This window comes from Macrotis lagotis, chromosome 2 (assembly GCF_037893015.1).
Source record: "Macrotis lagotis isolate mMagLag1 chromosome 2, bilby.v1.9.chrom.fasta, whole genome shotgun sequence".
NCBI lineage: Eukaryota > Metazoa > Chordata > Mammalia > Peramelemorphia > Peramelidae > Macrotis > Macrotis lagotis.
Genome location: NC_133659.1, coordinates 39,375,188 through 39,392,183, shown reverse-complemented (window position 1 = coordinate 39,392,183; position 16,996 = coordinate 39,375,188). Strand labels below are relative to the sequence as shown.

The window sequence follows — 16,996 nt, the reverse complement described above, 5'->3', positions numbered from 1 at the left end:
GATTCATTTACTCAGGAATTCAAGATAATGTTTAACTCATTGGCTATGGCTACTTACTCATAAACACAGTATTCTGATTATAAGCTCTAACATCTACTTACAGAAACTTGGGAAAATCTGGAGTAGTTCTTGCCCTACCCTCAAGGATGAATTTTGAGAGGAGGAGGGAGGGAGGGAGGGAGGGAGGGAGAGAGAGAGAGAGAGAGAGAGAGAGAGAGAGAGAGAGAGAGAGAGACAGGAGGAAAAGACAAAGAGGAGGATGGGGGGAGGAGAAGTAGAAGAGAGTACAAGGGCTTGGCAGACCCCTCCTACATTGTTCCTCCCTTTCACATCTCCAGATCTCCAAGAACTGTAGGTGTGGCCCAATGACAATAGTTAACAGCCATGAGGGAAGCCCTGGAAGAGCAGTTGGCAGCTTTTCTAGGGATGAATTGGATAGGAAGTGCAGCTGCTGTCCCTTCATGAGGCCCAGTTCAACCTTCTCCTTCAGGTCTTCCTCTCAGTCTCAATTGCCTCTACTTTTAGAGACCCTAGCAAGATGAAAACTCTGATCCTGGCTCAGCCTTCCCTCCTGGGCTGTGACTCTCATAGGCAGTGAGCACACACCTTTTACCACCTAGTCAGCTTCTCAGCCTCTGCTTCATGGCTCAGAGGTACTTAAGCTCAAGTTCTAGGTTGACAGTCGAATACAGGTATAATAATATATAGCAAACAATGCAGATTGATTGACATTCTTTTTTTTTTTTTAGGTTTTTGAAGGCAAATGGGGTTAAGTGGCTTGCCCAAGGCCACACAGCTAGGTAATTATTAAGTGTCTGAGGTCAGATTTGAACCCAGGAACTCCTAACTCCAAGGCACGTGCTCCATCTACTGCACCACCTAGCTGCCCCATTGCCATTTTTGCATGAGTAATGAGAGCAAATAAACAGTTTAGAGAAATGCACCTTTATCTTATAAATATAATGCACAAGAACTAAAGAGACCCCACTTGGGAAAGCAGGAAAGTTGCAAACATCTTGTGGACTGTGCTTGAAGCCGCAGAGTGTTCTTTTTCTCCTCTGTATTCTTGTCTTCTTTTTTAGTTTCTCTTTCACAGTAGTTGTCTTCAAATACTTGCAAGATTGTGGTGGGAAAGAGAGGATTAGACAAAGTAGATCATTCCCAGAGAGTAGAGCTAGACCACATTTGCATGGAAGACTCCTAGTTCCTGCTCAGGAAAGATCTCTGAACAAAGAACAAAGAGGGTTTATTCCAAATGGAATGGGATACCTTATGTAGTGGAATGGGACCACTTACTTGGCAGGGATGCTGTAAAGAAGATGTAGTCTTTGCAGGGTTTGACAGTTACTTTCTAGAATACATTTGGTCATACAATTGTGCAATTCTGTTATTAATTCAGCAAGCTGAGTATTTTATATATATCTTAGGGATAAACATTTCTCCTTTAAATTATGTGGTAGCTCTGGGTGAGTGAGATGGTGAAGCTCTCATTTTCATGATACAATGCAATCTGGTCGTGAATGGTTGTGACGTAATTGGTCCTGCAAAATCTGGATTCGGCGTTGATGTTCAGCTCTTTCCCTCTCTTGCTGTTCCTTGAGTAATCGTTCTTGTTCCTGAAGAGACATAGAATGAAAATGCAACTAGCAGGCCAAGTGTAGGTGAAATCAGAGGGACATCTCCAAACAAACCCTACTACTAGATTGTGGTTGGTGGGAACCAATGATAAAAACAGTAACCAGTCCCTGGCTTTAGGGAAGCTACATTCTCCTGGGTTTCTTAGTGTCTGGTAGGTAGCCTTAAGTTTTTGCTGCTTAATAACCTTCTTCATTGAATGTATGAATGCCCAAGACACTTTACAATGCTCTGTCAAGGACACTAAAACATAAAATACCATCCTTACCTTTGGGGAATTTATAATGTATTTAGGGATACAATAAAAACCATATAAAGAAAACTAATGATATAAGGTGATAGATTGAAGTATACAAGTGATGATACAAAGAGGTACTCTGGAAGGTCAAAAAATAGAATAACTATGAATTTTTCCTTTTTTTCCTTGCTCCTTCCTCTCACTCACTTCTTTTTCCTTCCTTCCTAACTTCCTTCCTTCCTTTCTCCTTTCCTTGTTTAATTTTCTCTCCCTTTCTTCCTTTTCTTACTCCTTCCTTCCCTCCTCTCTACTCTTTTTCCTTTGTACTTCCCTACCTTTCTCTTTTTTTCCCTTTTTCTCTCCTTCTCTTCTTCCTTCCCTACGTATTTGCCTTCTTTCTTCCTTCCTTTTTTCCCTCCTTTTATTTATGACTTCCCCCATCCCCCAAATCCAGAGGCTGACACAGAGACTATACAGAGAAGGTATTTAATAAATGTTTGCTTAATAGATTCAGGGAGAGAGAGAGGGAGGGAGAGAGAGAGAGAGAGAGAGAGAGAGAGAGAGAGAGAGAGAGAGAGAGAGAGAGAGAGAAGAGATGTTGTCTTGCATTATATTAGTTTTCCTTTAGCAACAAACATTTCCACCATTCAAGTGTTATAACTGAGTAATCTCCATTTATTTAAGTCGTTGAAGGAAAAAGGGAAGAGGATAAATGTTAAATGGTGCCAATGTAATACCTGTAGTCTCAAAGCCTGCACTCTCTTTTCCTCTTCCAAAAGCCTCCTCCTCTGGGCTTCCATATCTTCAGCCATCTTCCTTATTTGCTCTTGCTGTCTCCTTTCATTTTCCAACCGTATCTGCTCTTGCCTCCTAATTTGTATTTCCAATTCTCTTGCAGCATCTGCAGCAGCTTTTGCTTTCCTCTGTTGCTCTGAAAAGACAAAAGCATACAAGAATTTAACTAGAGTTAGCTAGAGTTGCTAGGTGGTATATAATTATACACCTGGCCTGGAGTCAGGAAGACCTAAGTTCAAATTTGACTTCAGACACTTATTAGCCCTGTGACCCTGGGTAAGTTGTTTAACTCTATTTGCCTCAACCAGAGGTAGAAGGCTGCTCCTCTCCCCTAGCCTGTTGCCCTTGATTACTCTTGGTTTTATTTCATAGAACAAACTTATTAGACCTCTTCACTAGAGGAGCTAGTACTTGTTTAGAGAGAGATATTTGTTCAGGAAACACAAAAATAGTCTTTGTGGAATTCAAATACTCTGAAGGACATCAACTCATTTTAAATAACATTTCTGAAGACAAGGGGATAAATTCTTAGGACTACTCAGTGTAGAGTGTCTCTTTCATACATTTCTCACCTTTCTCCGCTTTTTCTTTTTCTGTAAGGATTTGGTCTGTCTGGTTAACTGCTTCAGCGACAGTTTCCTTTGACTTCAAGTATTCTTCTAGAGTCTTGTCTGCCTGGAGGATGGGAGGACAATAATTCAAAAGAGGAAATTGTGATGTAAGAGTAAAGCCAAGACTCATTTGCTCATCTGAGCAGAACTTATCTGTGATTTACTCCAGCTGATAGTACTATTAACTATTCATTTTGAGGCTTGGAAAAGACCTTTGAAGTTTCCTGACTGTCCTTCATCTGTAACCCTGAACCATTGACCTAAGGAAAGATTTACCTGTATCCCTTTCTTGGGCTGCTGGTTATACTTTTTTATGAGCTCTTGCCTCTTTTGAAGAAAGATGCCATAGCCCCCTGGTTTAGAGAAGAACCCCTGTTTCACTTGTTCCTCCAGAGGACTGAAGATATCCTGAAGCAAAGATGTGCAGCAGTCTAGCGATTTTTTCTCATTTTGTTTACAGAAGTCATCCAGCTTGGCTTCTAGTTGAATCTTTAGAGTGATTAAATAAAGAAAAAAGGAGAAAGACATAGCAATGTAAAGGAATAACATAATTTCAGAATTCAATAAGACCTTAATAGTCATTTAATGTAAGCCACATTCCATGCCTCCTAAGCAATTGTCCAACCTTTTCTTTGAAGATTTCTAATGAAGAAGTCACAACCTCTCACTTTTAAGTTCTTTTAATTGTTAGAATGCTTTCCTTCCAAAGATTTCCCTTGAGAAAACATTAGTTTTGTGGTTCATGATTGAGCTATAATACTATTGTGCTGTAATAATTGATGCGCTAAATGATTTTAGAAAAAACACGGAAAGATTTGAATGAAATAATGAAGAATAAAATGAACAGAAGTAAGAGAACATTGTATAAATAGTAGTAGCAATCTTGTTTTAAGAAAGACTGAGAGAACACATCATTTTTACTTTAAGTAATATAAAATAGTAAAAATAAAAGACACATGATTACAGACATTTTCTTCATCCAGAGAAAGAACTACTAAATAGAAGTCGGTGCAGAACAATTTTACATATCTATATCTATTGGTTTCTAATGGGCAAGGGAGGCAGGGGAGACAGGAAAGAAAAAAAGGAAAAGTAAGCAATTTACAAATTGACTTTATTATATCTTTAAAAGGAAGGGCTTGTAGAAACTCAATATGCAGTTTCTTCCACAATCATGTTTTTTATTCTATTATGAAAAATTTGTTTTATTGCATAAATTAAAAATGAAATGAATTAAGAAAACTAAAATGTTAGGCACTTCTCCTTCCTATACATTCTTACATAACCAAAATCTCTTATCTCTCTATATATATTAAATGAGGATCAAATCTGTCCTCTGATCCATTAGCCTGAAATCATTTCTTAAGGGATCTTTCAATATATCGAGAATACAAATATCTCGATTCAAAATTTCCAGAAAACCCTTCTAACCACTTTCTTTTCTTTGGATTCTGATATTTAACTCATATTGCAGACCAAAAGCCTCAAGGGAACCCTTCATGTGTAACTTTTTCATTTCTCAATATATGTATTAAACGATCATAATATATTATAATAATATATATGATAATATATCAAATATATTAGATCTACCGAGCACATGGGTCTTTTGATTACTGGTAAACATTGAAAATATCAGGGTCACATTATTGCAGTCTGGGGCTTTCAAATTCATTAAACGCTATTTTCCGTAGATAAAGTCTTAAAATAGCAAAGGTACCTCCAGTGTTGTTTGGTATTTCTGGTTCACATCCTTAAAAGAGTCCTTGATGAAGATGTTAAGAGCCTCACTCTTACAGATGATGTGAACATCCAGTAGTTCTTGAATAGTATCTGTGGGGAACTGGACCTTCTGTCTCATCATTCCTTCATATAGTGTAAGGGCTCTTTGTACTGCAGCTGAGTTCTCTTGCTCAGCTAGGACCAAAACGGCATTTTCCATACAGGGTATATTTCCACTGGTGATGGCCTCTACATAAGTCAGGACCAGGTTTCCTAAACCTATAGAGGGAAGTCAAATGGAGCAATAAGGAGAATGGCCTGAGCTACCTTATTTAGGAATGAGGTTTTATCTTTATATTTTTGCCCAGGTTGGGAGTCTGGTTTCATTTTGTTTCTCAGAAAATAAACTTTCTGATAAAATCAGGAAGCATCATGAATGTCAGGAAATAGGAAACAAGAGGGGTGTTTTTGGTAACCAAAACTCTGACAAATGTGGTACATATAACTGAATTGCTGCAAGAAGATAACTCATTGCCTTTGTCCATGATTACTCTAGGACGTCTCTTCTCTACCTCACTCTAGAGTTCCCTACAAATATCCTAAGGGTGTCATGGGACATGCTGATAAGGAGACTTACGGGGTCCATTGACTGTGCCACCTCCAGGGAGAGTCTTGGTCTTAATGGTACTGAAGATGTAATTGCAGAAGTTGTTAGTACTTTCCACAAAGTCAACATCAAGTAAATCATCATGAAGTGTCTCAAGTTGTTTGAGCATCTTTCCATAAGCAGGTGGTGCAAAGATGAAGCATTTCCTGTTTAGAAAGAACTTCTGGATACATATTCTAGCTTCTTCACTGGTACCTAAGGAAAGGGAAGAAGGAAGCACATGGCCTAAATGAAAGTGGACATGGATATCATTCCCCTCAAATTATGTCCTGTTCAGAATATTTGACTCATTTCTTCTTTTTTAATGTATGAAAGGTTCATTTGACTCATGCCTTTATAGGCATGAGGTTGATTAAAGAAAGAGAAGAGGAAAAGGACAAAGAACTTGTCTCATGAATACAATTATTAACTGAACCTTGTAATTTAGATTCTTTCTAAGCCTTGTCCCAAATTCCCTTTCTTTGGAGTCTGGGAATGATGACTATTCATACATAAAATGGAAACAAATAAGAGCAGTTTCTGAAAACTCCCATATTTGCCCAAGTCTTAGTCTCTGAGACCTTTTTCCAGTTTCAAGGCATTCTCCAGGTATTGATCTGAGGTGATGGGTTGCCCATCGATTTCCAACTCCAAGATGAAATCACGCACAGTCCACACAAAGTCTGGAAAGAAGCTGGCAAATTCCATGGAGTTGTTCATTTGCTCAGTGCCGGGGGAGGACTTTGCCTTGATTTTATCTGTCAGTTCTGTTACATAGCTATGGTGTTAATTAAGAAAAAGTGGTAGACAACGAATCATGAGAAATTTCTCTTGAAAAATACAGCTTTGTACTTGTTGATGATTTACAGCTTCAGAGTTGTAAAGGAGCAATGAGACATTAAGAGTTTTTCTGTTTCAGAATTAGAATTATATCTGAGGTCTACCAAGTCTGCAATGGGTATTCTGTCCACTAGGCCATGCTTCCAAACTCTGTCTCTCTGACTTTTCTTCTCTGTCTCTGTCTCTGTCTCTGTCTCTGTCTCTGTCTCTATCTCTGTCTCTGTCTGTCTCTCTGTCTCTGTCTCTGTCTCTCTCTCTCTCTCTCTCTCTCTCTCTCTCTCTCTCTCTCTTCTCTTTTTATCACTGATACAATAAAAATGTTGTTTGTGGTGGAGGCAAAATTTGTTCTTGATTCTTAAAGAGGACCAATGACATTAGGAAGAGATGTCATTGCTTGTAAGTGAATTGGATATATGTGAGGGAGGGCTCTGCCAATTCACCAGCCTCACTTTCTCTGGACCTCAGTTCAGAGGCACTATACAAATTGAGATCACTGGTGGTGGCCCCCAATACAAGAAAAATCAACTTTGTAGAGGCCTCTGGAGGGAAGAGAGCAGCAGTCCAGTCCTGCTTTGCTCTTTCTTTGAGCAGTAATAGCTAGTTTTTGGACCTTTGAAGCTTGCCTAGTCCTTTCTCAGTCATCTCATTTTGTGCAGAAAGGATACTGTAGTTGGTCCATGGCCTGCTGGTTGATGGTGCCCATGCTGTTGTAGACAAAGATGCTGCTCAGGAGCACAGCCAAGGCGAATATCCATGTGTCGTTTTTGTTGTCTCCCTAAAAGTCATATCACATTCTCTGAACTGAATGCAAGACTGCCATGTCTGTGAGATGCCCTAGATCATTGTGATTATGTAGTGAGGGGAAATCAACTCCCTTAGTTGTGGTTATACTCGAGGTCTAGAAGAAGGATATTTAGAAACATTTGATTGAGCAGGGTGGCAGATTTCTTACCTTTTCCACATCGCCCAGCCCCTCAGAGTCCAGAAGAACAAGGGTATGATTTGGCTCCCTTGGGTGTGGAACACACCACATCCAGATGCCCTTGGTGTGAGACTGTACTGTGGAACCTAGGGAGAAACCTGCACAAGAGTTTGGAGGGATGAGCCTAGATTGTAGAAAAGTGGTAGTTTTGAGATTTGGGGCATGTGGAGGATATTCCAATCAGAGTTGTAGTGGAAAGAGTTCTGAATATAAATTGAGAAAGCACCTAGTTCAAATCTTGCCTCACACACTTACTTGCTATGTGATTCTGGGCAAATCATTTAGCTTCAATTTTCTCATCTTTAAAATGGGGCTAATTTGTTTGGATTATTCATTATTTTTTTAAGTTGCAAACTAAGTTCATTAATGTCTTTCTATTTTGTTGCTACATTTTTAAAAGTATAATTTTTTTTCACTAAGGACTACTTTTTTTGCAAGGTAATGGGACTTAAGTGACTTGACTAAAGTCACACTGCTAGGTAATTAAATATGTGAAATCAAATTTGAACTCAGGTCCTCCTGCCTCCAGGGCCTGTGCTCTATTTACTGCACCATTTAGCTGGCTTCTGAGGACTACTTGAATCCCAGAAATTTTGGTATGTTTCTCATTATAATTTTCTATTACATTGTTATTAACTGTCACTGTTATTTATTTTTGAAAGTACATTATTAAAGATGTCATTATTAATTCTCCATCTGTATCTTTATTATTTGTTTAATGACCTTGATATTAATATTTTTATGCTATCATAGTCTGCAAAAACATTTTAGAATTCCTGGTTCTCAAATTTTTAAAATGATTTTATATGCTTTTGGACTATGATGTATTTTCACAAAATTACTATATTGTGCTGATGAATATTTTTTAATGTTCAGAGGAAATCTATGTCTCTATGATTTAAATTCTTTGTTATTCACTTTTATTTTTTAATTTGCCTTTCTATTAGATGTGTCTAGCTCTAAGAACAAAACAACTAAATCACTCATAATTATTGTTATTAAATATGTTTTTTCTAATTGCATCAATTTACAAAAAAATAAATGGATGTTATGACATTTGGTGCACACATATTAGTGTAATGTTGCTTCATTGTCTGTTTTCTTTAATTATAATATTGTTTCCCATATATCTCTTGATAATATGAATTTTTATTTTTGTTTTCTTCCAAATCTTCATTGGATCTCTAGTTTTACGGAATTACTCTGATCCATAGTAAATTTTGTTATTTTTCTCTTATTTTCACTTTAGATGAATATTTTTAGTTATTTTTTTTGCATTGTTGGGTTCTGGTTCCTTATCCACTCTGATATTTTATTTCATTTTTTTGTACCAAATCCATATTTGACATCTATTTTCTCCTTTTATTTACTTTATATACTATATCTTTATAAATCAATATTTTTATACATGATGATTTTTATTTGATTTAACATTTGATTTCTCTGATTCAAGGTGTAGTTGTGGGTTAGAATCTGTCCTTATCTGTACCATATTGTTTAATCTTCATTCTACCTGCTACTCATGTTTTTTTCTTATTTATTCTTATCTTGGGTTTTATATATTTCCTTATTAATTACTAAGACTTTAGTCTTTCTCATTAATTAATGAATTAGTTCTGTGCTCCATCCCAGTTTATATATTACTTATTTTACTGGAGAAGCTTCTTTTCCCATAAGCTTTGATTCACTTCTGTCTAGGAATCCTCCCTCTTCCTCCCCTCCCCTCCCCAATCTTTGCACTCCCAGGCTGAAACATTGAGGTTATTGATAGGACTATCTATTGTTAATGTAACTAACAAAGAAATAAATTCATGAGTGAATGTTTATAATATATCAGCTGAGGGGTGGCTAGGTGGCGTATTGGATAAAGCACTGGCCCTCAGTGGCCATGACCTGAAGGAAAAGCCAATTTAAGAGACTGAAGAGAGTCAGTCAAATAGGAGGAGAAACAGGAAAAAATTGTGTCAAAAATATCTAGGAAGGGTATCTAAGAAATTAATAAGGGGTAGCTAGGTGGCACAGTGGATAGAGCACTGGCCCTGGAGTCAGGAATACCTGAGTTCAAATCCAGCCTCAGAAACTTAATAATTACCTAGCTTTGTGGCCTTTTAGCAAGCCACTTAACCCCATTGCCCTGCAAAAAAAAGCAACTAAAAAAAAAAAAGAAGAAATTAATCCACTGGGACAAAGGTTGCAGCAAAGTCAAGGAAGAAGAGAATTGAGAAAAGACCAATAGATATGATAATCAGAGATTACTGATAATTTTGAATAGAGAAGATTCAGTTGAATAATGAAGTCATAATATAGACTGCTGATGGGTGAGAAGAGGAGAGGAAGGGAGGTAGATATACTGATTATAAGCATCAATAAATTTAGTAGAGCTATAAGGATTGTAGTTATTGGGAACAGTGTGATTAAGTGAAGGTTTTTTTTAAGAATGGGAGAGACCTGGCTAATTTTGGAGATGACAGGGCTACACCCTATAAATAGGAAAAGATTCAAGATCAGTGAAAGAGCAAGGATGATAGAATGGATAACCTGTTAGAAAAGACAGGATGAGATGTGAGCAAGAGAGCATATAAAAGACTTGCTTTGGAAAGAAGAGATGTCATTTCTTCATGTGACACAGGAGTGAAGGACAGGATATAGAGGAAGACCTAGGATGTGAGAAGAGGGGAGAAGAATACTAATTTCAATCGTAAGGCAGCAAATAAAATGAAATGATTGGTCATTTCAGAATTCTTGAACATGGAAATGGAATAATTACATATAATGACAAACTCAACCAAGGTCTACCCAGTGTTTCATTTATGGACCTGGTGCCAGACTATCACATGAGGATCAGCTAATCTGATTTGGGGACATTGACCCGAAGAAGGTTGGTTACCTAGTCACAGTTATTTCTGGACAGAGTAACTCATGATGAGAGCTCCTAAAGTGTGGGTGGTTTATCATCTATCCTTTTAAGAGAGCATTAGTATTGTCTGAAGTTCTGAAAGGTTACTGCATCTGTTCCAAGGCCTGATGATTGATTGTTCCCATGCTGTTGTAGACAAAGATACTGCTGAGCAGGATGGCCAGGGCAAAGATCCACGAGTCATTCTTGGAGTCCCCCTACAAAACAGATTATGTCAGAGGGTCTATTAGTCAGTTGTTCATTCAAGATACTTTATGATCCTTAGAGTCAGTGATCAGTTCCACTGATGTCAGGGAATACTTGACCATTCAAGATACCTTAGGGTTGGCTGGAGATTGTGGTCTAAATAATTATCTAGAATCAATGTATAAATGATTATCCATCTATCTATCTATCTATATCTATCTATCTATCTATCTATCTATCTATCTATCTATCTATCTATCTATCTATCTATCTTCCTTCCTTCTCTTTACTTCACTTTGTTCATGTTAGTCTAATTACTTTCCAGAATGATTGGATAAATTCACAACTTCACCAACAGTGTCTATTATTCCATTTTTCCCATATGCTTTCCAATATTTATTATTTTCCTTTTCTGTCATATTAACCATTATGATAGGTGTGAGGTGATACTTTAGGGTCATTTTAATTTATATTTCTCTAATCAATAGTGATCTAGAGCATTTTAAATTGACTACAGTTAGCTTTGATTTCTTTGTCTGAAAACTGCCTGTTCATATTCTTTGATCATTTATTAACTAAGGGATAACCTGGATTCTTATAAATTTGACTCAGTTCTTTATGTATTTGAAAAATACATAAAATATATTTGAAAAATGCCACCACTGTCCCACATTTCTGCTTTCCTTCACATTTTGGTGGCATTGGTCTTGTTTTTCAAAACATTTTAAAATTTTATGTAATTGAAATTATCTGTTTTTTTCAAGCTTTCTGCATCTTGTTTAGTCCCAAATTTTTTCTCTTCTCCATTGATTTGACAGGTAAACTATTCCATGCTCTCCCAATTGGCTTATGCTATCACCCTTTATCTTGTTATAGGGTGAAATGGTACTCTATACCTAATTTTCTCCATAGTTTTCTAGTTTTCCCAGCAGTTTTTGTCAAGTAATAATAACTTTTTGTCTCAAAAGTGTGGAGTTTTGGGTTTGTTTTATCATAAAGTACTATGGACATTTACTAAAATGTATTATATACCTGATCCACTATTTCACTGATCTATTTCTTAGTACAAGATTGTTTTGCTAATTACTACTATAAATATCGTCTGAGATGTGGTGTTAGATCTCTATAATACATTTGAAATCTGTTATTAACTAGACCGCTTTCTTTTATATTTTCTTTCATTTACTCCTTTGATATTCGTTTTTCAAGATACATTTGTTTGTATTTTTTCTAGGTATATAAAATATATTTTTTCATGGTTTGATCAGTATTGGCACTGAAGAAATAAATTTAGCTATTTTTAATTATATTGACTTTTTCTATCCATGATCAATTAATATTTTCCCTGGTGTTTAGATCTCTTGCTGTCGCTTGTTGCTAGGCTTAGTTACTTAAATATAGACATGCTTATCATTTATATAGGTTTATTTTATATCCTTCAACTTTACTAAAGTTCTTAATTATTTCAACTATCTCTAGGATTTTCTAATTATAACATCATATTATCTGCAAAGAGTGATGGTTTGTTTCCTCATTGTTCTAATTCCATTTCTTCCCCTCTTCCTTCTATAAGGTAGCATTTCAAGTTCAATATTGAATAATAGTGTTGATAATGGGCACCTTGCTTTATACCTTATTATATTAGAAAGACTTCTACCATATCCCTATTTAATATAATGCTTGGTAATAGTTTCAGATAGATAATACTTATCATTTTAAAATAAGCTCCATGTATTCCTATGTTCTCTAGTGTTTTTAATAGAAATGGAATCTGTATTTAGTCAGTGACTTTTATAAATTTATGAAGACAGTCAAATGATTTTTTGTGAGATGGTCAGTTTTGCTCATAGTTTTCCCTACAATGAATCAGTCTTGGATTCTTGGTATAAATCACACCTAGTGTTTCAGTATCACCAAGAAAGGAAGACAATCAATGAAGAGAGAGGAGGTTGCCTGTGGCAGGCACGTCAATCTCTCCCAACCCCTTTGACCAGAAAATCCCCCTAAGACATGGAGAGAGACATCCTAGGCCTCCAAACCCCAGATTGCTTCACCTCTTAGAATGCAATGCCACTTAGCCAATACAACCGCCTTTTGTGCTAGACCCCAAAAATCATTGTTTGGGGAAATATTACATTGAGGATGGGGATTATTTCAGTAAATTGTGTTTCTTCTTTACCAGCACCAAGACTGACTTCCATCTGGAAAGGGCAGATCACTAATCCATCTGGCAGCCAAACCCCAGCTCCCATCAGCCTAGGTGGACACCTCAATAGCGGTGTCTCTGAATAGATTCCTCTTCTGTCACAGCTACTGATGATTAAGGAAAGAATGTTTCTGCTACCCAAATCCTTGGTATTTTCAAGTGATAGAAAAGCAGAAACTGATGTAATTTTAGCAGTGGAAATGACATTAAAGAAGCGGCATTACCAAGCGTTTTTCCTTTTCACCCTAAAGAAAGACTCTGACACCTCTCTTATTTGTCTAGGAGCTGAAAGCTCTTCTGTGTTCTCTCATGCATTAGAATGGGAGCTCCTGGGAGATATTGAGTAAAGTACTTTGTCCAGACTAAGCACTTAGGAAATGCTCATTCATTCATTCATTCATTCATCTTAGCTTGAGCAATTTTACAGAATTTTTAAAGAATGGAAGAGATTAAGTGTCTCAGTCTCATGAAGCAAAAGAGCATTAAGTTTCTTAGAGGAACTATAGAGAACTCAAGAAAAGAAGGAAAGATTGGGCACTTTGCAGTAGAATATAAAACCAAAATCTTTACCTTTGTCCCTTCAGAGGTTCAGGAAAGACCAAGCATATGTCTGAATAGGACAGCCCAGACAGAACACTAGTAAGCAAAAAGACTTTGGAGAAATTGTAATTAATAGAGACCATGGGAGTCTTGTTCAGTACATGGTCAGGCACTATATGCATTTTGCAATTTCCCTGGGTTTCCCTTCCTTTTTCTATAAAAAGAGATTAGTTTATATCTCCTTCTAGATCTAGAACGGTGATTCTATAAACAGGTTGAAGGTTTGGGCCTCATCTTATACAGTGTTACATTCTGCCCAATAGTGGGTAAAAGAAGATAAACTTTATGTTAATGGGTAAGAAGAACCATGTCATTCCTGTGCTCAAGAAACTTTGGTGGCTGCCCATTGTCTCTAGGATAAACCACAAATTCCTCTTTCTCAGTGTGGCTCTATTTTATGTTTCACAGGCTATATTCAGAATTTCATGCTTTTCCCCACTGTCCCATGACTTGAATGCTCTCCCTTTCTATGTCTCACTTTCTCTCTCTCTCTCTCTCTCTCTCTCTCTCTCTCTCTCTCTCTCTCTCTCTGTCTCTCTCTCTTGAAGGGTTAATACCCACTCTGATTCTGATCAAGGACATATGTTGGTTCCTCCACCCAAGGTCCCTCATCACTTTTGCATGAACTTGGCCATCTTTGTGTGTGCCAGATACTTGCCCTAGGAACTAGCCATTCCTGGAGGTTGAATTCTGGGAGGGTTGGCTACCCTCCCAGAGGTTCAACCTTTAATTAATTTCAGAACCTTGGTTGCAAGTCTTCCCAGGTCATGCATGTACTCTTCACATGTCCTGGTTTTGTGCCAAAAAAGCTTATGTAAGACTATTGGCAGTGTGCCACCTTTGTCTGGGACCCCTTAAAAGTCCCTAGCATTGAGCAGCCCCTCAGATTTTCACCCATGGAAAGGATGCTTTTCCTGGCATGTTTCCCAATAGGGACTCTGAAGGTTATACCCCTGGGACTCCCCAGCTGCTGTTGATTTAGATGTTGGTGCTCCCCCAATTAGTGATGTTTTCTTTTAATATCTATATTTATGTAGGCTTTACTCTTCTTTTTATTATATTGGGACTTATTGGTAACTTTTGCTGTAAAACTGATTTCTTTCTACCTGTTTTGTAGTCACTTTATTGAATATACTCTTTTTAGTTTTGTTGGTGTGAATGTTTCATTTTGTAGGGGCGAATCTAAACCATAACTCCTTAATCAGACACTCTCTCTGTTTCTTTGTCTCTGTCTTTCTTTCTCTCTCTCTCCCCTTTCACTCACCCCCACCTTAGGCCTCTTGGAACCACTAGCTCCCTTCCAGTCTGGAACAATCTATGTGGCAGCTCCTTCAAGAGGATTTTTTTCTGATGCCTCAGGCTCACCAATCAAATCATTTTGAGGTTATTTAATATACTCTCTTTTACCTATGTGTCTGTGAAGCTATTAGATCTCTGCTACTTTGTGGCCTGACATTCCAAATCAGTTATTTGGGGAGATGTAAAGATGGTGTGAAATCTTGGGTTCTAGATTACTGGGTGCAGGGGGTGGGGGGAGAGGGTTGTAGCTCCCAGATAGCTAGTGAGATTTATAGCAACCAAGATTTTCTGGAAGTACTCAGGTTATGGACCACCATCAAATGGGGCCTACCTGGTTTCTGTTTTTGTATAGGAAGGGTCTAATTTCTGATGCATAACTATAATGCACATTTTCCCCTAATTTCCAGGTACTAAGTTTAGAGCCACAATAGACAAGATGAGATAACATATACAGGATGGGAAGGCTCATTCTTCTATCTATCCTTAGGGTGCAAATGCTATTGGATACAAAAGAAGACTTCATTTAGTCATTGTTGAAATCTTCTTGGCAGGTGAGGGATAAACGGAGAAAGAGTGATGGGTACACAACTGCCCAGGGGAAATTGGCATGAAACAATTTTAATCTTCTGAAACATTTTTGTCATTGCCAAAGCAAAGGACCTTGGCAATGAATTTTTCCATTTTTCATCAAAGGTTTGAACTCCAGGGACCATCATCCTCATGATACCTCCCCCTTAAGTTGGTCAACTGAAATCTCATCACCATGCTGGTTGACTGAATTTTTGATTCTCATCACTTTCTTACTTCCATCAATTGTTTCTGCCCTTTGAATTTAGAGTTGGAGGATGCAATAGTAAATTTAAAGCCTTTTCTTAGAGGAGACTCAGAGCAGAACTTTCCAGGTGATTCTTCATTTTCTGCAGTATCTTTCCCTTGTATAGGATTTCTCCTTTACCCTTCCCCTATTTTCAGCTTCTTTTTTTTTTACCCTTTTTTGCCTTAATTTGTATCCTTAGCTTAACAAGTGTCTGGCATCTAAGAGTTGCTTAATTCATTTTTATTGAATTGATGTGGCATATTCATATTCCTCTTGGAGGCAGGGGACAATGGGACCTTTGCTCTTAAGACTTTATAGTTTTCTCTTTGTCATATAAATTAAGCAACCATGAATCAGATGCAATAAATTGCATTGTGTAATTATGTTTCTCTCACTTTTAGATATATCTTGCCAATAGCTCACATCTGTGCATTGCTTTACATTTGTGACTAAACTTTGTAAACCATTTTACAAAGATTATTTCATCAGAGCCTGACAACAGCCCTAGAATAGAGGTGCTCTTTTTATTCAGATTTTACAAATCAGTAAATTGAGTTGCAGAGGATTCAAGTGACTTTCCCAGGGTCAAACAGCTCATTTATGTCTGAGGTAGAATTCAAACTCAGCCCTCTCTGACCCTGGCTAGCACACTATCTATGATGTTCCCTAAAGGTGGGACTAGCTGACTTTTTACCTTTATCTGCCCTGAAACTTGCAGGTGTCTAGGTTCTTAACAAATGCTGCCTACTTGGTAGATTGATCTTTTTTAATTCTTTGTTGAATTTATAGCCTGAAAGAATAACTTCAAAAATGGATTTTCAGAGACTTTATTTTTTAAAATTTTAAAATTTATTTTTTCCAATATTTCATATTTATTTATTATCATTTTGTACAATTTTTTATACATTAATAAAATTTTCTTGTTTAAGAGTAAACAAAATACCCCCTTCCCCCAAAAAATATAGATTCACTTGAGTGATAAAGTAAAGGGGAGAGAAAAAAATTAAAATAAAAATAATAGTAATAATTGTAGGTATGGCCAGGTTGCTCAGTGGACGGGGCACCAGCCCTGGAGTCATGAGCACCCAAGCCCACATTCCGCCCCGTACACCCAACAATCACCCAGCTGTGTGACAGGCAAGCCACCCGAACCCCACTGCCCTGCAAAAACCAAAAAAAAAAAAAGAAAAAAACAACAAAATAAAATAAAATAGTAATAATAGTAGGGGTGGCTAGGTGGTGGACAGAGCATTGGCCCTTGAGCCATGAGCACCTGGGTCCACATCCAGCCTCAAACACCCAACGATCACCCTGCTATGCGACCCCAGGTGGGCCACCCAGCCCCATTTGCCCTGCACTCCCCCCCAAAATAATTTAATAAAAAATGTGCTTGAGTCTTTGTTCCAACACGAAGAACTCTGTCGCGAGTGGGTCACATTCTTTATGATAAGTCCATGGCAAAAGTTACTTCCATATTTTTCCACTGTTGCCTTTCGTATTTC

At 37.4% G+C, this 16,996-nt stretch overlaps 1 protein-coding gene and 1 pseudogene across 1 annotated transcript; one reads left to right on the top strand and one right to left on the bottom strand.

Moving 5' to 3' along the window:
- Window positions 1-16,996, top strand: part of LOC141512643 (guanylate-binding protein 1-like) — a 135,632-nt pseudogene that overhangs the window by 94,877 nt on the left and 23,759 nt on the right.
- Window positions 930-9,158, bottom strand: LOC141512637 (guanylate-binding protein 1-like). The gene is made up of 9 exons (XM_074221738.1): window positions 7,440-9,158; window positions 7,153-7,262; window positions 6,229-6,425; window positions 5,639-5,863; window positions 5,000-5,280; window positions 3,556-3,768; window positions 3,241-3,343; window positions 2,611-2,804; window positions 930-1,616 (listed from the first exon to the last, which is right to left on the bottom strand). Exons 1-9 carry the CDS (start codon window positions 7,518-7,520, stop codon window positions 1,494-1,496), a joined length of 1,527 nt encoding a protein of 508 aa, XP_074077839.1. The 5' UTR covers window positions 7,521-9,158; the 3' UTR covers window positions 930-1,493.